This window comes from Antechinus flavipes, chromosome 3 (assembly GCF_016432865.1).
Source record: "Antechinus flavipes isolate AdamAnt ecotype Samford, QLD, Australia chromosome 3, AdamAnt_v2, whole genome shotgun sequence".
Lineage (NCBI taxonomy): Eukaryota > Metazoa > Chordata > Mammalia > Dasyuromorphia > Dasyuridae > Antechinus > Antechinus flavipes.
In genome coordinates this window covers 117179642-117203531 of record NC_067400.1, presented here as the reverse complement: position 1 = coordinate 117203531, position 23890 = coordinate 117179642, and the positions used below count along the sequence as shown (strand labels likewise).

Here is a 23890-nt window from a genome sequence, read left to right as displayed (position 1 = left end):
CTAGAATTCTTTTGGCTAACCTCTATGAACAGTGAATGGATTTTAGGTAATGAGGTAGCTTTTTTTTGCATGATGGGTGGAATCCATCTTATTGTTTTAATCACACTAAATCTATTCATAGCACTATGCCATGTCATTTCTTTATCAAAACCACTATGATTTCTTAATCAAAAACCAATTAATAGTCCATTATTTTAAAAATGCAAGTATATAGCATTTCATCAGGATGATTAATTCCCCCTTTCTCCCCCTCACCCCAAGAAAATTGAGATTAAGTGACTTGCCCAGGGTCACACAGCCAAGAAGTTTGAGACCAGATTTGAACTCAGGTCCTCCTGACTTCAGGCTGGTGCTCTATCCACTGTGCCACTTAGCTGCCCCCCAATTTTTTTTTTTTAAATAAGGAATCACATCATGGACCTTAAGAAAACTATCACTACAGGTCATGAAAATACAAAACAAACATAAATCAGTTGTGGCTCCTCAAGACTTATTACTTTTAGGATCTAGCATAATGATGAATGCAAGAATCATGAATTTGTATATAAAAAATTATATAATCAATATAAATATAGTTCAAAACCCTACATTTTACAAATTGAACACACCTACATATATGTTCCAAACTCCTCAATGCAGATTTTGTTGTAGCTATAGGAGTCAAGAACTTTATGTTATCAGACATTTCAAACAACTGAGCTGTTTAATAAAATACATAGTCCTCCATAGTGATTTCTTTACTTTCCAATGAGCTGGTCAAATCAATGTTTAAACAGAACACAGGTAAACCTCAATTTAAACAAACATGATATATATAATTCCACATTTAGCAAAGAAGTTAAATTGGAAAGTATTTGCTACAGTGTTTCTTCAAATATTTGCCACCTATAGAATTTACAATATAATTTCACATCTAAAAATCTCTATATATTTACTTAATTCTTTCAGAAACATTATGAGCACTATGGTCCAGAGTTAGAAGCAAATCAGAATAAAAAAGTAAGATCAATACTAGGTCAAGTGAGACAGTGGAGCTATTATGTTATTCTTACAGAGGTATGGGAGAAATAGTGTGTTTGGATGATTTGAAGAGAGGACTTGCGGCTACTAGTTAATAACTTTAAGGAAAGCCATTGGATTCTTACTGGTGTTTGAAAAGATCCTGCTTGGGACTCCTAGTAACCTTAAAAAAAAAAAGACAACTTATTTTTCAATTAGTAAGCATTTATTTTATGTTCCTTCTATTCTACCCTCTGACATGGAAGAATAGAGAAAAAAGCATGACTCCTATATGCACACCATGGTTATAAGTTATTTTCTTGGCTCTGTACATTTCACTATGTCTTCCTATCAGGTTTCTCTGAGAAGTTTTCCCTTCATCATTTATTTCAGGACATTACACTCATATGCCATAATAATTTCTTCAGCCATTCCCCAACCGATAGGCACTTCCTTATCTCCTGAAAGCTTTTCTTGATACAGGTGTAGTTCTACTGGTTTGATGACTCAAGGAGCTTCTATTGTTTCTGAGTTTTCCTTTCCTTGGGAATATCATGTGATTTGGATTATACTTGGGATTTCTCACTGAAAGGGAAATGAAATTTGCCTACAACTAAAGAGTGTTTAAGAAGGCTTTCCTGAAAACTCCAAATACAGCTTATGCAGAATTGAAGAATGTCATAATCAGAGAAGACATGAGAAGTCAAATAGATCAACCAATACCATGCCAAGAATTTCTTCTACACTATAAACATGAAAGTCTTTTGGACTTCATTCAAGCCAGGAGGAGTTCAATAATTTTTGAGGTATTCTACTTTATACTTTTTGGCAGTCAGAAATCTTCCTTATTCAACATACCAAAAATTCAAGCTAAATTTTTATTTTCTACAACACATACACAAAGTTCTTTGCTCTGCTCTCTGAGGTCAAGCAGAATAAGTTTAATTCTTCTTCTATGCCTTAATGTATTTGAAGTCAGCTCCTATGTCTCCCATATAAGAAAGCAGAATCCTATCAATTCTAAGAAAAATATATTTACATTGTTATTAAAAAAGAAAAAGGTGGATATTAAAATTTAATATGTTGTTAAATTAAATTAAAAGTATATTTACTAAAAACCTACTTTGTCACCTTTCCCTTAAAACTTGTTCCTTCTCTTATAAGCATATAATTAGGAAAAGTTAACTCCCTCTTAGTCCTCACATCCAGTCTGCTGCTAAATGTCAATTTCCTCTTTAAGAATATTTACTCAAAACTTACTATATAATAAGTGTTGGAGATACAAGGAAAAAAAATATGATAATCTTTGCCCACAGGAAATTTATAATCTAGTGAAAACATAATCTGTTTTGAGTTGTGTCTGACTTTTCATGACCCCTTTTGGGATTTTCTTGGCAAAGATACTGGAGTGATGTGTCACTTCAATTCATTTTTTTACAGATGAGGAAACTGAGGCAAATGGGGTTGAGTGTCTTGTCCAGGGCCAGACAGCTTAATAAGTGTCTTAGGGCAAATTTAAACTCAAGTATTCTTGTCTCTCTATCCACTGCACCATCTTGTTACTCCATCTTGTGAACATAATGCATGTTCATAAATAAGAATTATATAAAATAGTATATGATAAGAATAAAAGAGATATTGAGAATACTATATAGTACCTTGAAGAAGGAGAGAGCTTTTAGCTAGAAGGATTAGAAAAAAATTTTAGGAAGGAAGTGATACTTCAGCTGAACCTTAAAGGAAGGGAAATATTTTAACAGATGGGTATGCGTTTTAAGTAGACACAAATAAGTAGTATAAGATGGTGTGTTTAGTTCAAGAAACAGTTAGTAGTCCAGTCTGACCAGAATATAAAGTACATGAAAGAGGAATAGTGTGAAAAGGCTAGAAAGGTACTGATTATGTGCCAGACTGAGAAATATGCATTTTATCTATGGACTACCACTATATATTTTTAGTCACAGAGTGACAATATTAGGCCTATTCATTAGAATGATTATTTTGGCAACTTTACATAAGATAAATTATAGAAAACAGAGATTATTAAGGGTCAGGTAGGAGTAATGAGACCTGATCTAAAGTAGTGACACTATAAGTAGAGAGAAAGGAATTGACATGAAAGATACTGCAAAAACAATTGACAAATACTGTTCAGTGCTGGATATAGAATCTAAGGGAGAAGAGACAACTTCTGTTTTGTTTTACTTTGAGAGAAGGGACAAGTTTTTGAGGGAAGATAATGATTTTAGTTTGAGATGTGTAGGTGAGCAGAGAGAACTTCCTGGTAGTCTCAAATTGTACTGTATAGATGATTACACATTCCTTTTATAGAGCTGGTCTTAATAAGCAGATTGTTTTTACTAGATAACACAGATAATATACTTCAGAACATTTTCTACAAAAGACAAAGCTGAGGGTTTAATTTGTAGAGCACCTAATGTTTTTCACATCATTTTCACGCAAATTCTTTCATTTAATCTTTTCTAATAATTTTGTGAGGTGGGGCAGGCAATTGCTATGGCCCTTCCCTAGCTATCTCATATCTAACTATATTGTATTTTTGCACCACGTATATGCACGTTTATGTATACACATAAAACTACACACATATGCACACACATATATATTTATATACATAAATACCATCTACTAAAATTACCTACTATATATTATTCTATTAAAATAGAGTATAAGTTCCTTCATGGGAGGAGTTGTTTCCATTTTTTGTCTTTGTATCCAGAGTGCCTAGTATAGAAGGCCTTTAATAAATGTTTGTTATTTGATTGATTAAATGAAAAATGAAGAAACCAAGACTGAAGATTAATAATTTCCCCACTTATTGTGATTTTGGGGCAGTACCATATGAAAAAATATAAAATACTTGGAAAGAGTGTCTAGTTGAGCAATATTTTAATTATTAATATGGATCTACTAAAAGAAAAGTTAGTTGTTAAAAAATTTAAATTTAAATAATGCACTTTTAAACAAAGAAGTATAAAAACTGGCCTAACCAAGTTGGTCTGCAGAGTGTTTTGCTACTTAATATGCCACATAAAATTAAGTGTCCCTTAACTTCTTAGAATACCAATTTACTCATTGGTAAAATAGTAATGAAGAGCCCTGATATCCTGACTTGCAAGTATGTTCAGGAGTATCAATGAGATAATGTCTGCAGAACTAAATGTTATTCTAAAATGTCAGCTATTAAAATTACTGTACTATTGGATATGCTTTTATATACAGTTAAAAATAAATTGTAAATTGCATTTTGTATGAAAGGAGCTGCTAATAAAACCTTTAAAATAGTTTCCTTACATAAAGAAAATCTACAATTTGGATTACTACAATAATTTTCTGAAAAAAGCAGTTTTACTAAACAATTAATAAGCTTTATTTCAATACATCTTACTTGTCATAAATTCTATATTCTTTGAATATATTGAAATAATATATATTTGCAATATCTCTGTGAATGATATGCATGGCAAAGAGATTAACTGTAAATTATAGCATTATAAAAATCTTATCAAACATCAAATGTACATGAAATATACATACCTCCAATTTTTTCTGATATTTGTCACATTCTAATTGACACTGTGTGAGGTTTCTTGCTGTTTCTTCTTGTAGGAGTTGAGCACGTTCACTTTCAAAAGATTTTAATTTACTCTGGTGGAGAAATTCAGCCACTTTGCTTTCTGAACTGAGTTGTAATTCTCTGTATCTGAAAAAGGATAATTATGAAGACATAAAAGGAAGGTAGTCAAGACAGTTTAAATAAAAAATATGATCACTCTTTTTTGCCTCTTTATGTTTCTGAATGATTTTACTATTCAATAAAACATTCACATACATGGAAATATAATACAAGTATAGATAAGACTATGTGCTTTAATTTCTCCAGAATATTTACCGAACACTTTGTAAAGTGAATGGGCAACTAATTTCCCATTTTATGTTTAATTTTAAGTACAGACAGCCAGGATTCCATATTGAATATGGAAGAAATATTTTTTAAAAGGGTGGAAACATACTCTGTTTAATAGATAATGCTATGTGGATTGTCCTAATTTTAAACAATAGATTTAAATCAGGTTTTATAAAGATGATATTCCCTCCCCCCCAAAAATCTTTACTATTTCTACCCCCATTTTGGATAAGTAAACAAATACCTTTAGTTTCTGTGTGGGAAAAAGGTGAAGAACTTACAGATTAAGCACATATTAATCAGAGGCTGTTAGCTAAATTGATTGAAACCTTAAAGGCCTCAGATTCGGCTTTTCTGGATGTGATTTTTGATAAGGCAGGACTACATTCCATTGTCCAAAGAAGGGATTAAAAGTAAGAAGCTATACATCATCTTATCTACTACATTCCACTGACCAAATAGGGAAACAGTAGACTTATGTGACCAATCACAACATATAGAGGGTGGGATTTTTGGGGTTCTTTGTCTGAAATGTATAAATACATTTTCAAGGGAGTGGCTCTGTTCTGATGTGAATTCAGCTCACAGACCAGGATGGGGTCCGCTTCTCGAGATTCTAATAAATAATTCTACTTTCTATGAGTGATTCTCTGTAGTAGTCAAGTTGGGTAGTCTCTTTTTGTCCCAAGCATTTCTAAAAGGATTTTCCAAGCTAGTCAGAGACCATTGTCAAAAAAGGATCAATGAAAGTTGTAAAAACCCAAAGGCTACTTTATATATTTTCTGGATCTGGCACACATATTAAAAAATACACATGCCAGCAAGAGAGAGAGAGAGAGAGAGAGAGAGAGAGAGAGAGAGAGAGAGAGAGAGAGAGAGAGAGAGAATGAATTCCAAAAAAAAAAAAAAAAAAAAAAGATACTACTTATGAATAATTTCAACAATTTTTACTATCTGCCTACTGTTTACATTAGTGATACAAGGATTAAATAAAACACTCCATGGGATGAAAATTTACACATACAAGTATAATATGATTTAGACTATAACAAATACCACATAAAGGGAAATTTTAGAAAGGGAAGAATACTTTCAGGTGGGGGCTGTTTGGGGAGAAGAAGGAAAGGGATTAGGCTTCACAGAAAAAAGTTGAACTGATTCGGACCAAAAATGAGGAGGAATTTCAAAACAAGAAGAGGTAATCAGAGTTAATTCATGACAGACTGAGAAAACATAAGCAAAGCCACAAAGTGGAAATCATTAGGTTATTCTAATAGGATAATCTAATGGATAAAGAAAAAGGCTATGGTGGGTAATTTAGTGGTATAATGAAAAAATTGCTATTCTTGCTAACTCTACTTTAATTCTGGGGCTTCTTAACTTGCCTTACTCTCCTCCCATATCGATCTCTCCCTTGTCTTCTTCTCTTTCACTTTGCTTCTATTTCCATCCCTCCCTCCCTATATTTCTTTATAGATTCTGGAGTGTGTTATACCTTCAAGGCATATATATAGTATTGCCTATTTAAACCATTCCCAATGTGAGTAGATTTATAGAACTATAAGCCTTCCTCCCCCCTTCTAATGCCTCTATTCTTCCTTTGTACCTCATTTGTATAATGTAGTTACTATTTTTAATTTAACTCTGCCCCATTCCTTCTTTTGAAATTTCTGATGTCAATCTTAAATATATGGTATACATTTCCACTGAAAAAACATAAAACAATTTGCCCATGTTTAGTTCCTTGAAATTGATCTTTGATTTTGACTGCTTTATGTTAAATTTTCTATGAGTTTGGGTTTGGTTGAAAGTCCTGAAAATCTGCAAGCTTTTCAAATATCCATTTTTTTCCCCATTCAATATTATGGTTATACCAGGAGGACCCCTGTTCTGCCCCAAGCCTTCTTGATTTTTCATCAGTCTATGTTCACTATGAGGCACAAATCTGTTCTGTTTGTGCAGGAAATCTAGAGAATTTATTGACCTATTCTGCGATCTTCCTGGAATCCTCCCCGACATTTCTGTTTATTGATACTACTTAAAAACTGTGACACACAAAACTGAATAAATACAATATCCCAGTTGAGCTTTGATTAAAGCAGAATACAGAAGGATGATAATCTCTTTTTATTGGGAAACTAAAGGTGTCTTAATGCAGCTCAGTGTAAGATTTGACATTTATCCTTACTGAATTTAATCTGATTAGCTTTAGTCCAGCATTTTAAGTATTTCAAGATCTTTTTGGAGCCTGATTCCGTCATCTAGTATGTCAGCTACTTTATCCCACTTAGTTGAGTGTTATCCACAAATCTAATAAACATGCTATCAGATTGTGGGGAGTCTTGAATGGCTGAATAAAGAACAATGGAATATTTTTCAATGGGAAGATACAGTTTTCTAATAGAAGAATTTCAGGATCAGGGTAGAAAAATTAAAAAAAGATTACTCAACCTGCACTGTGGAAGGAGAGACTGAGAGGAGGCAACTAGTTAGCAATAAAACTACTCAGAAAACTATTAAAATGATTCAGATAACATATATGACTAGAACAATATAAATGGACAAAACAATTACTACATAATTGAAAGCTGAAAAATTACAAAAAACAAAGAGGAGATATGTGAAGATACCCTAACTTCTGTGGTGGTGGGAGGTCTACAGGTTTAAAATACTGCATATACTTTTACTTTTTCCAATGTACTGAAAAGTTTTGCTTTCTCCTCTTTTTTCTTTGTTTTATGTGATGACTCTCAGGAAAAGAATGAAAAGAATTAATAATGGGAGAAATTTAGGTAATGCAAAAACAAGTTATCAAAAATTTATATGAAAAATAATATAGTTCAGGCAAGAAATTGTGAGAGCCTTATCAATACTGGTTGCAATGAGAATGGAAGGAAAGGGATGGATTTAGGATATATTGTAGAGGTAGTACTGTCACATTGTCATTGGTAAATGACTAATTATGGTGAGGATGAAAGAGTCAGAGATAAGCTTATAAGCCTGTATGACAAGAAGGATGATGTCACCCACAGAAATAATACATTAAGGCACAGCACAGGGACTTTTTTGGTGGTGGTTCAGTTTTGGACACAACAAACTTGAGGTGCTGGTGGTATCATATAAGTGTAGAATATGTGATTAAAAATATGGCACTACAATTCAAAAGAGGAGGCTGGCTATAGAGTGACTTGCCGGAACTTACAAAACTATTTTGAGACAGGATTCACATAAATATGTTCCTGTTCAAAGAGGCAATCTATCCACTATACTTTTTCCCTTTCTATATGTGTTAAAACTGCATCTTCTTGTAGCCTCTCGAATGACCTCCCACCTCTGTAATTATTACTTCCAAATAATGAATTTCAAAATTACAGTTCTAATATATTACAGGTTGGCATGAGAATTTGAATGGGAATTTTAAGGGGCTATTTCAGAAGCTATATATGACATGCAAAGGCCACTAGACAGCACAGAAAATATATAGAAATGCATAAAATATATGGAGAGCATTGTACAATATCAATATATATATTTAATACCATAATAATTCAGACTTTTCTGAAGGGAGAACTAAAAAATTTACATGGATTTTTTAGATTGTGGGAGTAACCTTTGTAATGTAGAAGGGACAACTAGTAAGTTTATAAGTAACCAACAGGAAGGGGCAATAACAGGAAGTGAGATTTCAAAGGAGAACTTGGAAGTGATGTACAAAGTAACTCAAAGATTAAAGGAGCATTAATTTACAAATTTTATTATATATTCACAAAAAATCACATCCTGGCAATATGTGCTGAAAAAAGAGAATTCATCTAGGCTTTGCTGTCAGGACTTTTTCAGACCTCCAAAGTAAAGACCAGCAGATCAAATAGTGCTGATAATTTTGAGATGATATGGACATGTTAACTTTAAAGTTTTATTGACAACTTTGAAGTGACTTGGCTCTGCTGATAAACTTACAGCAAGGTTACCAGATAATAATTACTCTGTTCTCCTTTACTCTCATATAAATGAGACCTTAAAATCCTATGCCCTATTCTCACACCCAGAAATCTTCCATCTCCATTGGATCCATGCTACCTAGTATGCCCATGGTTACTATCAGGACACTTTCTGCCTCTCCATCTACCCAACCTTTTCCCCATGTATACCTTCCTGTCTTCATTATCCCATCTCCTGTCCTCATGCCATCCTACTTCTGTACCCCTTTCATTGATTGTCTCTGTACTTCCTGTGCTTTTTGCTTCCATACACTCTGTGCCTAATTATGTGATTGCTGCCCCATTTCTTGCTATTAGTCATGATTCCTGTGAATATTCAAAGAACTTAGTATGCCTGTTTCCATTTTATAATTTCATAAGCTAAATTACCAATTCAAGTGAACACATTGTTAAAATCCTTACAAAGTGTTAACTCATTAGAGTTGATAGAAATAATGCTTATGTAATTGGTTCACACATTAGAGTGGTGTTAAGTCACTAGAATTGATAGAAACAATGCATATGTATTTAAGTTTACACCTTTAAGAATTCACACATTAGCTCACACATTAGTTCACAAGTTCAGGAGATTCACAAGTCAAAAACCCACAATCCCACTCTCTCAGAGGAGGAGTCAACCTTTGGGTTCACACCTTTAAGAGATCATATATAAGAAGCTCTTAGAGCTTCAGTCAAAGAGATTTGAAGAGATTGAGAGCCAGAATTCAGTGGGGAGATTCAGAGCCAGGATTCAGAGAGAGCTTGAATCTGAAGCTTGCAAAAGACTAGCAACGAAAGCTCTCAGAACCAAAGAAAGCTAACTGGTCTATTTTGGAAGAGACAATAAAAGATTGGATTTTAACTCCTGGTTGCATTTGAGATGATTATTGAACAGAACTGAAACTAAGGCTGCCTCTAGAAATCTCCCTAAGAAATCTGCTCCCAGAGAGAATGATCATGTTATAGAAAATAAGAGAACACCACAACACATAGCTAAAAGACTGGAATATTTTTCTTGATTAGCTTAAATATAACAAGTAAGAATTCTTGGTCTAAATTATGGAAAATTAGTTTGTACATTAGACATATACATCAACATGTACAGCTAGGTCCCAGGTCCCAATTAATACAAACACTGAATTCTCTTGAAGGAGCAGTATTATTTGAATTCCCATTGCATATTTCCTCTAGGCTGGAACCAATTACCATCTTTAAACAAAATTATAACTTTAAATACCATTAATTCTAATACATGTAACTGTTTCAAGTGAATCAACATTTGTTGAGACCATTGAGACCCAGCAGTACATATGCTAAAAATTAAGCCAAAATTAGGCTCCTTTAGAAGAATCTTAACTTATTTTGTTAAATTTCAAATTTAACTACATAGAGTACCATAAGATTGATTATATATCCTAGAATTGGAAGGGACCGCAGATGTATCTTGTCCAACCTCATTCTGTGAAATTTTTGAAGATGAGATCCAGAGATTGAAAGACTTTTTTCAAGGTCACACAAAGTAGTAAAGGATCAGAAACATGAACTTAGGTTCCATTAAAAGTATAAATCATAGGATTCGGTTTTAAACAAACTTGAAAAGGGTAAGAATGGTGTCATATTAAAAGAAAAATTAATACACATATTCCAAGCCCTTCAATTCTTTAATGTAGAAGTTGCTAAATCTTGTGTTATCCTGAGGGTGTCTCTATGTTTTGTGAATTGTTTCTGGCTATGTGAAATATTTTTTCCTTGACTTAGGAGCTCTGGATTTGGCTAAAATACTCTAGGGAATTTTCATTTGGGGATCTCTTTCTGGGCATGATTGGTGAATTATTTCAATTTATTTTTACAATATGGCTCTAGAATATCACGGCAGTTTTCCTAATTTCTTAAAGATGATAACTAGAATCTCGCTTTTCCTTTTAATCATGTCTTCCAGGTAGTCCAATAATTGATCTTTTAAATGATCATTTCTGGATCTATTTTCCGAGGTTGGTAGTTTTTCCAAAGAGAAATTTCATATTTTCTACAATATTTATTCATTCTTTTGATTCTGTTTTATTGCTTCTTGATGTCTAATGGATTCATTAGTTTCCACTTGTCCAATTCTAATTTTCAAGGAATTATTTTCTTTGGTGAGCTTTTGTATCTCTTTTTCCATTTGGCCAATTCTGCTTGTTTTGAAGGAGTTTTTTTCACCTAATTTTTGTATATCTTTTTCCAATGGGTCAGTTCCGCTTTTTAAGGAGTTCTCTTCAGTGAATTTTTGTACCTCTTTAACATTTGGCCTATTCTGTTTTTTTAGGTTTTTTTTTTTTTTTTTTTCCAGATTTTTGTATGTGTATTCTTTTACTGAGTTGTTGACTCTTTTTTCATGATTTTCTTTTATTACTGTCATTTCTTTCCACATTTTTCCCTCTATCACTCATTTGATTTTGAAAATCCTTTTTGAGTTCTTTCAAATCTGCTCATTTGCTTTGTATACTCCTTTCTCCTTATTTTCAAGAAATCACAGATCTATTTTTTTTGGTTTGTTTAAAAAGAATTAGAATGATGAAAAAATGATTTCCTATAAATGGAGATCCATGCAGCAGTGATAATTTCTGGGTAAATTATAAAAAAAATAGATATGAGTTGAACTAGATAACTTTTGAAATTTCTTCAAATTCTAAATGAACTAATATATCATCCTCTATTCCATGAATCAAGACTCCAACTTTGAGGAAATCCAGAGGAAGGTGGAAGCCCTGGGAATTTGTCAGCAAGGCTACTGCAGAATTTTCTTTTGACAAACTAAGAAAATCTATATTAAATATGTTTAGAATTTATTATCCAAGATTCTACTTCTAGGAGACAATATGGTGGAATACGCAGTGAATTGCTGTAACCCTCCCAAGTTCATCTCAATCATAAAATAGGGCCCCAAGACAGAAACTGAGACAATTTTTTTAGTCCAGGAAACTTGGAGGTTTGGGATGAGAGATCTGTCTCCTTCAGGTATGAGGAGTGGGGTGGAAGCACATTCCAAAACAGGAAGCTTTCCAGTGATCTGGCAGCAAGCCCCACCTCAGAAAACCAGCAGGAGATCCTGAGTCCCAGTGTGGTAGACCAATGGAACACCAAAACGAGGCCATTCCTACATGTCACAGCATAACCCACTGAACCCCAGCTCAGCACCAGATAAACTGTTAGATCCCTACAGCCTCCAGCAATACCAGCCATCCCTCAGCATCAGACATGAGGGTTCCCCCATCCTAGGCCTTAGGCAATATTAGTGTTGCACCAGGTAAACAGCCTGAGACAGTATTCCTTCCACCCCAGGAGCAGAGTTCAAATTTTAAAGAAAAAAGCCCCCCCCCCCCAAAAAAAAAAAAAAAAGATAAAAAGAGAGAGAGAGAGAAAGAAAGAATTTATTATCTAAATATACATGCTAGGATAACTTCGCAGGATCATAATGAAATTTTCTTTAAAAAAATCAATTAAAAAAAGCAAATGAATAATATGTCACCTAAGCATATTAGCTTCATTGTTGTTTAAAATTACTACAGAAGATACCTTTTGAGAATGTTTAATAAAACACTAAGAAATAAATCTATTTTTTTTACATCTCAGAAACAATATTTTAGAACTGGTGGTCCGAGTACATTGTTTTTTAGTTATTGGTCTTGCAGTATCTACTGATAGTACAAAATGACTCAAAATTCTGGCACTCCCTATGCTACTCCTATTCCAAAAGATCATCCATGCTTATAAATTATCTACTCTAAACATAAATCTGACATGCTTTCCAGCTGGCTAGTTTCATAAAATATAATTTCAAGTTTGTACATATCTTGGACTTTGTACTTAAAACTGTCTAGTTATGTATTTCATAAATGACCAAACTACCTTTTAATGAGGTCAGCTTTTTTAGATTTTTCATTCTTATACTACTATCAAAAACATATTAAAGTAACTAATTCAGATGCTTGAAAAAGCTCCAGTAGTAGTGTTTATTTCAGAATAGAATAAATTATGATTGCAACTGAAATGATTTTCTAAGAATCGGGAGGCTCAAACAGAAATCAAAACAGCAAAACACTATCCAAAACTGTAAATAGATCCGGAAAAGAAAATAAGATGATGAAAAGTTTAGCTGCACTAAGTGTTAATGATGACAAAGTATCACTACAATAATGACTTGTCACAGACTTTCTATTTACATTTTTGATAATTAAAAAAAAAAAAAAAAAAAAGAACTAGAAGGGCATTTTTTCTGTGTCCTTGTCCTGGATAAAGTAGTATAAATAGCTCCCTAAAGCAGATGTTAGATATTTTAAATGTTTAATAGCCCAGTTAGTACCATTTTACAAATAGTTCTAAAGTGAAGCCTGGAGAGATTACTCAGGTTCTCTACTCCTATGCCAGTGTTCTTCTTACTGTCCCCTTCATCATTACTCTAAACTATTCTTTGTTCTACTCTCTTAGTTCCTGAAAATTCCATATCATGATGAAAAAAATTTCACAATGTATTTTTCAATCTTCCAGTATGTCACCTATGATAACCTTTCAAACTGGACTCCATGCCCAGGAAGTTCAAAGATGTTTTGTTTATATTCTAAAATCACTCCTGTCCTTCATATTTCCCTATCTATATTTGCTGAGCCTTACCTAGCTATAATATATGGCTGTCATATATCCATATGTCATATATAAAATGACATACTTAGAAAATAATAGGGAATCAGCAAAGATATTAATTGGGAAAATTAATAGCTTCAACAAAGCTATAGGCTACAAAAAAACAAAAATCAAATACTTACCTATATAATGATAAATTATAAAAAAACATTAACAGAAAAAGGAAATACCACTCCATATAATCTCAAAATGCATAAATTATTGGGAACAAATTTACTAAAGACACGAAAAACATATGGACACTGAATTACAAAGTACTGCTTAAAGAAATAACTAGCTTAAATAGATGAAGAATATATACATTGTTCATGACTGAGCTTTCCCAATACAATCACCAAAGTGATTAAATACTTTTAAAGCTATACTATTCAAATATTCAAAGGGCTGTATTTTATAGAACTTGGTAAAATAACAAAACTCATTTGGAAAAACAAAATATCTAGAATATCAAAAGAAATGGTGAAGAGGCAGGAATGAAAAGGGAAGAGCATTCTTAGACCTTAAACTACATTATAAAGCAGTAGTCATCAATACCATCTAGAACTGTTTAAAAAGTAGATGTAGAGCATTGGAAGAAACTAAAGAAATGTAGAATTAGAAAAAAAAATGCAACTTAGTAAATAAGAATTATATAAAATGAAAAATAAATCACCTAGAAAAAGAATTCCCTATGTGATTAAAAAAAAAACACCACTGCTAAGAAACTTGGAAAGCAGACTATTAGACATTAGGTTTAAATGAACCTTACATCAAACTAGAGCATATAAATTTAATATTTAAATTAGTTTATTGTCTATTGTTTCTTTTTTATTATATATAGTTTCCTTTATGTCTTTTAAAGTTTTAAATGTTTGTTTTGGAAAAAAATTAGTTCTGATACCCTGATAACAATTCCTTCTTTTTTTTTATTCAATTGACACAATCTCTTTTCCGTTTCCTCATTCATATTGTTTATATATCGTTTAAAAATGTGTTTAAGCAATAGATTCTAGGGCTTTGTTGTCTGATCCAATCTGTCACTTTACTTTATTGGATTATCTATCAATTCAAATTATAATTATGAGCTAGGTTTATATTTTCCTTTCTTTGTCCCTAATGTTGATTTATTTTTCCAAATTAGGATTCCTCTCTTTCCCCCTGCTGTAAACACAACATTATGGAGAACAATCTGGCCCATTTGAACATTGAGCCCTTTTCTCCAGGCTTAGTGGAGTGCCACATAGATCCTTATTTTTATTCCATCCTAATTTCTGTTTCGCAGTTCTCTAGTACCATGGCACAGAATGCCTCATACCTTGAGAAAATTCATGCTCACAATTTGAGTTTCTGAGGGTATAAGAGAAAGAGCTTGTAGAACAGAGTTCTATTGTAAGAATGTATGTTGGCTTGAGCAACCCTGCTGCTGGGAGTGTGGTAGGTAATGGAATAAGTGCTGAATATGAATTTGAGGTTAATGATAACTGGCCTTTTCTACTGTTACTTCATTGAGTATTTACTTTGAGTTCTTGATGTCCTAGATCATGGAGACAAGCAAAAATCGCTTTCTCTGGTGCATAATTTCTGTTTTGGAGAAGTTTGGAGAGATCATGAGGATCTGAGAAAATGTCAACCACCATCTTGTTGGTCATATGATACAGAATGACTCCTATATTTTATCTAGCTGTTCCCAATGCTAAGAACTCTCTTTTCTGTCTAATGTCTTCCCTGCTTTCCTTTGAGTTCTACCTTTAAATCCCTTCTTCAAGAAGCCTTTTCTCATCAGCCTCTATTAATGAATCATAATCCATTTCATTCCTCATAATCCATTTTATTCCTCCTCACTTCCATCAATATAGGTTTAAGTCCTACCCTTTCCTGATAACTATAAAAATAAAACTGCAGTTTTATTTGAAAATACCTTCCTATTTGAGAAAGCTAGATTCCACAAAACCTCTTATATATAAGAATTGCTTTATGTTCCTTGGCAAAAGTTGCTATGTAAATATAAAGACAAAAAGTTTGTGAAATCAATATGCTTTTGTAATCTTAAAACACAATTCAACACAAGAGACCATGGTACAGCTATAAATTTTGCTGTGCTTTAAGGCATTTTGACTACAGGTTATAAGATGCAATACTGATCTCCATAAAAATTTGTTCTGGATAAACTACAAATTTGATCATTTTAATGAACATATCAAAGAGTTCAACCACTCAAGCTTTTCATTTTCAAAACATACATGGATAATTTTTCAACACTGATCCTTGTAAAACTTGTAAATTGTGTTCCACTTTTTCCCTGCCATCCCCCCTGCCATGGCAAGTAATCTAATATATGTTAAACATGATAAAAAAAAATGTTAAGTCTAATCTATGCATATATTTATACATATTATATAATATATTATAATTTATACAATTATCTTGTTGCACAAGAAAAATAGATCAAAAAAGAAAAAAATGAGAAAAAAAATTCAAGCAAAAACCCAAAATAATGAAAATGCTATGTTGTGATCTACACTCAGTTCCCACAGTCCTCTCTCTGGGTACAGCTTGTTCTCTTCATCAAAAGATCATTGGAATGGGCCTTAATAATTTCATTGTTGAAAAAGAGTCATATCCATCAGAATTGATCATCATATAATTTTTTTGTTGCATATACAATAATCTCCTTAGCTTTCTTTCAAAAAGTTACAAAGTAACTAATAATAGTTTTTATCTGAACTCTATGCCACCATATTGTTTGTCCTCTCCTCAACCCACTGAAACTTTTAAGAAAAATGTAGTATGATGACCACATATGAAAATGTCTATAATATTGTTTGAGAGAGGAGGTAGGTTTCATTATCTATTCTCCAGGGACTCCACTGTGGTGAGTTTTTCTTTTTTTTTTGATTACCTACATTTCAATGGCTTTTTATAGTGATTTTTAAAATTTATGTTTTTGTAATTATTGTGCCTATGATTCTCTTGATTCTGCTAATGTTAAATTGTATTAGCTCATAAAATGTTTCCAGTTTATTCTGAATTATTCATTTATAAGTTTTTAAATTATACATTAATTATATTCAAATACCACAGACTTTTAAAAGTCATTCTTCTGTTGATGGGTATCTATTTTGTTTATAATTCTTTGCTACCCAAAATATTTTGAGGAGGGACAAGGTGAAAGGAATATACAAAGAATATGTATATGAAGCTAGATAACCATAATTATCTAAGGCATTTCTATGACAGCATTTATAAATTAAGATAATTAAGATAAAGTCACTATTTGATTTAGTTTCTTCTTTCTCTAATAACCTTATTCCCCCTTATCTTTATTATTTGATATATTTTTAAAAGTTATTCTCTTTAAATAAAGAGTCCTACATATCATGACTTTCAAGACTCTTACCACCATGATGAACATTCAAACAGGCCAAAGACACTGTATGAGTCTAGGATCCATTCTTGAAGAGGACCATGACATCAGGGAGGTTGACTGGATTTAAGTGAGGGAGGGTTGTGCAAGGTCACCAGCCTCACTTTCTCCTCCAAAGCCCTGTTGGTCCAGTGGTCAGATACAGATCAGGATGATAGCCCTGGATGCAATAGGAGGCCTTGGCCTTTTTAAGCTAAGATGTTTATTGGGGATTGACTGAGATGACTATTCATTTTAATGACTAAAGCTAGATATAATGTGAGACAAAGAATGGTCTCTTTTACCTAGTCAAAAAGGGGAAAAAAAACAATCTGGGAGGGGAAGACCCTCAGGGTTTCTGGCCAAAATAGGAATAATTGTTATTTATACTCACTCAAAGCCTTCTATTTAGTCTCAACTAAAATTATCTATGTGCCAAAGGATTTATGTAAATCTTTATACCAAATAGGACTTAAACAGATACAACTATACAGAATGACATTTACTTTGAATGACAATCATACCAATGTCAAATATTCAAAATCAAATACACATACAGCACAACACTTTCCTTTGGTCTTTATTTTTCAACTGTGTAATTCTAAAAAAAATACAATACTGCTGGTGACAACTTATAAAACTATCACTAATGTTCCAAACATTCTTACTAATAAATTTGGTAAAGGAATATGAAAGGCCTTTTTATTTATTTTTTACTTGTCTTAAGCTAACCATCTTTTAGATGATTTCCTCAATTACAGCACTTCTCAGAAGTAACACAGCATCTGTCGTTTTTGGCTTCAAGTTGACTCTTGACTGAATGTGGGCAATCTTTTTTTGCTTACTTAAAAAATGCTGGGTATGTTCAACAACTGTACTATGGATTTTTAAGAATTCAAAACATGCATTTGGAGTAATTTAATGCATCTCTTGTATCATGATGAAATAAGGCATGTGATATGATTAATAAACAGAATGTTGTAACATTTGATTATCTTACAAAGGCAAAAAAAATTACATCTGTGACACTTAAGATAAAAGAAGTCATTTATGCAAAATAAATGTAATAAAAAAGCTGCTTTAAAATAAATCAAATCATGAGTGAAATGAAATCAAAAAAATTTTTTTATAACTTACTAGATCTAGCCTTTAAAACTTTTGAGTAATAGCACAATAATAATTAAAATATGGTTAGGGGAGAAAAAAAGGAATGGAAAAAAAAAAAAAAACACCTTTATTGCCTTAAAGTTAGCATTAGGGCTTTTACCTTCCAAATCTTGTAGCATCACTGTTTGAAATACATGACACAGAATATTAAACTATTTCAAATAAAAACGAGAGCAATTATTTTATTCACAGAATTCAATAGAGAATTATCATAAGAAGAATCATTTTTCTGAAATTTCTGTGAGGAATAATGTTAGTATTATTATAGTGCTAGGATCATAAGTCTATCTTATTTCAACCCAGCCCTGCTTTACAGCTCATACCTGCCTAAAAGACCACCAGCCTTGTGCGTTGGCTATTTTCCAATTATATGATCATTAAAGAACCTACAAGTCATCTCTCTAGTGAGTAGTCTGTCAGTTCTCATGAAATTGGACCTAAATGAACAGAGTAAATTTACAAAGTGAGATTATTCCTATAACATCATAAAAAAGTTCTGAAAGTCAACAGAGACTAGAACCATGGCAGTTCAGAAAGTGAATAGTAGCTATAGACAATAGTGTGTCTATTTGGCAAACATTTTTCTTTTTAGAATATCACAGAATTTGAGGGCTAAAAGACAAAAGGGCTATCTAGTTCAACCCATACAAGTATAAAATGAGGATGGGACAATTACACACACACACACACACACACACACACACACACACACACACACAGAATTTATCTCAAAATTTACTGGACTGCAAGATCCAGATGAGGCTATACTACATAAGGCAGCCAAAAATGCCAACATATTCTTGGGCTACATTTAGATGGACATAGTTTCTAGGAACAAAAAGAAAATTGTCAAATTGTATTCTATCCTTGTCAGACTTCATCTAGAATACTGTGCTTAATTCTAGGCACCAGTATTTAAGTATATTGATAAGCTGGAGATGTGTGAGGAAGCACAATCAAGCTAGATATGATTGACTGAACTAGAAATGTTTAGTCTGACAAAGATGACTCAGAGGGAAAGACTCATCCTTCAAGGATTTGTAGTGTTATAACTTACTAGATCTAGCCTTTAAAACTTTTGAGTAATAGCACAATAATAATTAAAATATGGTTAGGGGAGAAAAAAAGGAATGGAAAAAAAAAAAAAAACACCTTTATTGCCTTAAAGTTAGCATTAGGGCTTTTACCTTCCAAATCTTGTAGCATCACTGTTTGAAATACATGACACAGAATATTAAACTATTTCAAATAAAAACGAGAGCAATTATTTTATTCACAGAATTCAATAGAGAATTATCATAAGAAGAATCATTTTTCTGAAATTTCTGTGAGGAATAATGTTAGTATTATTATAGTGCTAGGATCATAAGTCTATCTTATTTCAACCCAGCCCTGCTTTACAGCTCATACCTGCCTAAGAGACCACCAGCCTTGTGCCTTGGCTATTTTCCAATTATATGATCATTAAAGAACCTACAAGTCATCTCTCTAGTGAGTAGTCTGTCATTTCTCATGAAATTGGACCTAAATGAACAGAGTAAATTTACAAAGTGAGATTATTCCTATAACATCATAAAAAAGTTCTGAAAGTCAACAGAGACTAGAACCATGGCAGTTCAGAAAGTGAATAGTAGCTATAGACAATAGTGTGTTTATTTGGCAAACATTTTTCTTTTTAGAATATCACAGAATTTGAGGGCTAAAAGACAAAAGGGCTATCTAGTTCAACCCATACAAGTATAAAATGAGGATGGGACAATTACACACATACACACACACACACAGAATTTATCTCAAAATTTACTGGACTGCAAGATCCAGATGAGGCTATACTACATAAGGCAGCCAAAAATGCCAACATATTCTTGGGCTACATTTAGATGGACATAGTTTCTAGGAACAAAAAGAAAATTGTCAAATTGTATTCTATCCTTGTCAGACTTCATCTAGAATACTGTGCTTAATTCTAGGCACCAGTATTTAAGTATATTGATAAGCTGGAGATGTGTGAGGAAGCACAATCAAGCTAGATATGATTGACTGAACTAGAAATGTTTAGTCTGACAAAGATGACTCAGAGGGAAAGACTCATCCTTCAAGGATTTGTAGTGTTATCACATAGAAGATTGATTAAACTTGTTCTTTTAGAATAGGGAAAATATATGGAATATTTAGAGGCCAGCTTTCCAAAAATGGAATAAATTGTCTTGAGATGCAGTAAATTTTCCCTTAAAGTTTCTCAAGAAGTAATTCTGATAGTATTCTCAGCTAAATTTGTTTCTAATATCTCTATAAAAATAATTTAAGATACTTTACACAAAAACTTTTAAAAAATCTAGGTAAACTATAGCCAACATAATTTCCTCATCTACAATGATGGTATATTAGAATCCTTACAAAGTGTTAACTCACTGGAATTGATAGAAACAATGCTTATGTATTTAAACCCTTTGAGATTTCACATATTAGCTCACACTAGAGTTCACAAGTCCGGGAAACTCACAAATCAGGAACCCACAATCCCACTCTTGGAGGATGAGTCAACGTTTGAGTTCACACCTCTAAAACAGCATATAAAAGGACAAGCACTAGAGACTTTTGGGAGATTCAGAGCCAGGATTCAGAGAGAGCAGGAGGCTGAAGCTGGCAGAGGCAAAAGTCTAGCAATGAGAGCTTTGGAACCAAAGAAAGCTAACCAGGCTATTTTGGAAGAGACAATAAAAGACTGTACTTTAACAGCTGGCTGCATTTGAGGTGATTATTGATCTAAATTGAAACTAAGGCTGCCTCCAGAAGTCTCCCCAAGAAACCTGCTCCCAGAGAACCATTATATTTTAGAAAAGAAGAACAATATAAAGATAATTTGGCATGACTTGTTCTTTAAAAAAATTTAAACATCTATTTTTAAAATTTTTGAGTTCCAAATTCTTTCCTCCATCTCTATCTAGCTTTCCCACTACTCTTTAAAAAGGCAAGGAATATGCTACCCATTATACAGGTAAAGTTATGAAAAACTTCCATGTTGGGGGGGAGGAAAAAAGACAAGAAAAAGAAAACAGGAAAAAAATACTTCAAATTCTTTGGAACTGTCCTGTATGATTGTACTGATCAGATATCCAAGTCTTTCACAGTTGATCACCAATGAAATATTGCTATTATTATATACAATGTTTTCCTGGTTCAGCTTGCTTCATTTTATATGAGTTCACAGAGGTCTAATGTTAGGATTCTTACAAAGTGATAAATCAGTTGTCTAATTTTAGCATCGTGCCTAGCAATTCTCTAGTTCAGAGTTAACACCTTTCACACCTTTAAGAGTTTACACATTAGTTCATACATTAGCGTTCAAGATTTACAAGTCAGGATTCAGTATGAGATTCACAAGTTGAGTGGAGGAGATTCACAAGTCACAGCTCCCACAATCCCACTCTCGGAGGAGGAGTCAACCTTTGAATTCATACCTCTAAAAGAGCATATAAAAGGACAAGCACAAGAGACTTTTGGGAGATTCAGAGAGCTGGAGGCTGAAGCTCAGCTGGGCTATTTTGGAAGAGACAATAAAGAACTGAACTTTTAACAGCTGGCTGCATTTGAGGTAATTATTCCTTTGAGGTGAAACTAAGGCTGCCTCCAGAAGCCCACAAGAAACCTGCTCACAGAAAACTTTATATTTTAGAGAAGAGAATATTACAGTCTAAAACTAAGGTTTTTCTGAATTTATCTCCATCATTTTTTATAGAACAAAAGTATTCTATAACAATCATAAACCAAAACTTGTTCAGCCATTCCTCAACTAACAGGCTTTCCCTCAGTTTCCAATTCTTTGCCAATACAAAAGAGCTGCTATAAACACGACCTTTCCCTTTCTCTTTGATATCTTTAGGATCCAGATCTAGTCAACGAATATGAACAATCATATAGTTCTTTGAACACAATTCCAAATTATTCTCCAGAATGATAGACCAGTTCACAACTTCACAAACAATAGAATAATGTACCTATGTTTCCATGTCCCCTCTAACATTTGTTGGTTTGATTTGTCCTTTAAGTCACAGTAGTCCGAGGTAATTACCTACCACTTCTCTATCTAGATATTATCTAATGACTTCTAATTTTCTGTTGGAAAATTTTGTCTGTAATATTAGACAAGCATATAATATTATAGACATATTTCACTTGTTTTTGGAAAAATTGGGATATTTGTCCTTTTTTAATTCTTTGTTAACTTTCCTCCTCTTCTTGGCCAAATTTTTTCAATTATCACTGATAGTGATTTAGCAATTACAACTGCCAGTTTTTTTAGGACCCAAAGATGCAGTTCATTCTAGGCACAGTGATCTGAATTTATCAAGGACTGCTAGGAGTTTTCTTACTATCTCTCTCTTATGAATCTCTTTTCTTCAAGAAGTGGGAAACCTCAAAGAACTTTTGCTGGTTTCTGTGAATTATATTGTTCAGGCTACCACTTCCTATACCCCCAAAACCATTACCTATTGTTTACTTTTTATGTGGCTATCATATCTGTTTGTAAATTTAAAAGATTTAAGAATAAAGCATAGTTCAAAAGCTCAGAACAATGATTAATCAAGCAATAAGCATGTTGGACAAAATGAAAAAAGATTATTTATTCTGAAACAAAACGTAGTAATACATAAAGGTTTATTATTTTATTTTGCTTCAAGTCAACTATGCCTTTTTCCCTATAGTCAATCTCTTCCTGTCACCTGTTGTCTTACTTATGTATCTTCTTTCTCTATATTATCTAGTATATTATTCTTTGTATTCCACTATTTTCTTTGCCTTCTTTTCCTTTTTATTCTCTTCTATCTAGTCAACTCTTACTTATCAGGCCAAAAACACCAATTAAAAGATTAAAAAAAATGCAGATAAAAGAACTCAAACTTGTTGGGTAGATCCTCCATGGAAGATTGATGGAAAGATGTGGAGGAGAATGGGATAGGAAAGCATTGGAGATATAAGTGCAACCTACAAAGATGGAGAGTGATTCCACATTAGTGAGATTATGGTTTTATCTAAGTAAGCAAACCCTCAAAACAAACTTTTTGCACTTACATGTAAGCTTCATTGTATGCAGTCATAATAACTCTTTTCATCTTCTAATCATATCTAACCTATTCTATTCTACCCCTTTGATCAAAAGCCAGTGTTTACAATCTTACTATTTATAGTTAAAATCTTAACTAAAAAAAAAAAAAAAAAAAAAGACAGCTTTCTTACCACTATGGAAACCTAATTTCTGTATATATTTTTCTGTGTATTTTTGGGGGGAGGGGGGAAGGTATAATAAATAATAGCTGTAGGAGAAAGACCCCTTCAGAATCATTTCAGTAATGGCCTTAGGAGGTGATAAGTCTTTCTGTCTTAGTCATATAACAATTGAAGTATTATGTTCAATTCTGGGCGTCAAAGTTTAGGGAAAACTATTTATCTAGAGAGTGTCTAGAGAGCGATCAGAGTAGTAAAAGGCATCAGGGTCATGTCATATAAAGTACTACTGCTCCTGAGAATGTCTTTTAATCCTGTTGTTAGTGTTTCTCTTAATTTATTTTATACTTACCCTCAATTTACCCTAAAATCACTTGTATTTTATTTTGCAAGTATTTTGTATTTACTCATTTGTGTACATGTTGTGTCCTCCCAGTAGAATATAAGTTCCTTAAGAGCAAAACCTATTTTTGCTTTCATATCCCTATAGCCTAGAAGAGTACCTTGCATAAAGAAGATACTTAAAAT

The 23890-nt window shown here is 32.8% G+C and overlaps 1 protein-coding gene across 2 annotated transcripts in view; it reads right to left on the bottom strand.

Annotated features, from left to right (window-relative positions):
• Positions 1 to 23890, bottom strand: part of PIBF1 (progesterone immunomodulatory binding factor 1) — a 294559-nt gene that overhangs the window by 167159 nt on the left and 103510 nt on the right. For both annotated transcript variants that reach the window (XM_051983913.1, XM_051983912.1), the window contains one exon: positions 4558 to 4723. In XM_051983913.1, coding sequence (XP_051839873.1) covers positions 4558 to 4723 — 166 coding nt within the window. The remainder of the gene's footprint in view (positions 1 to 4557; positions 4724 to 23890) is intronic.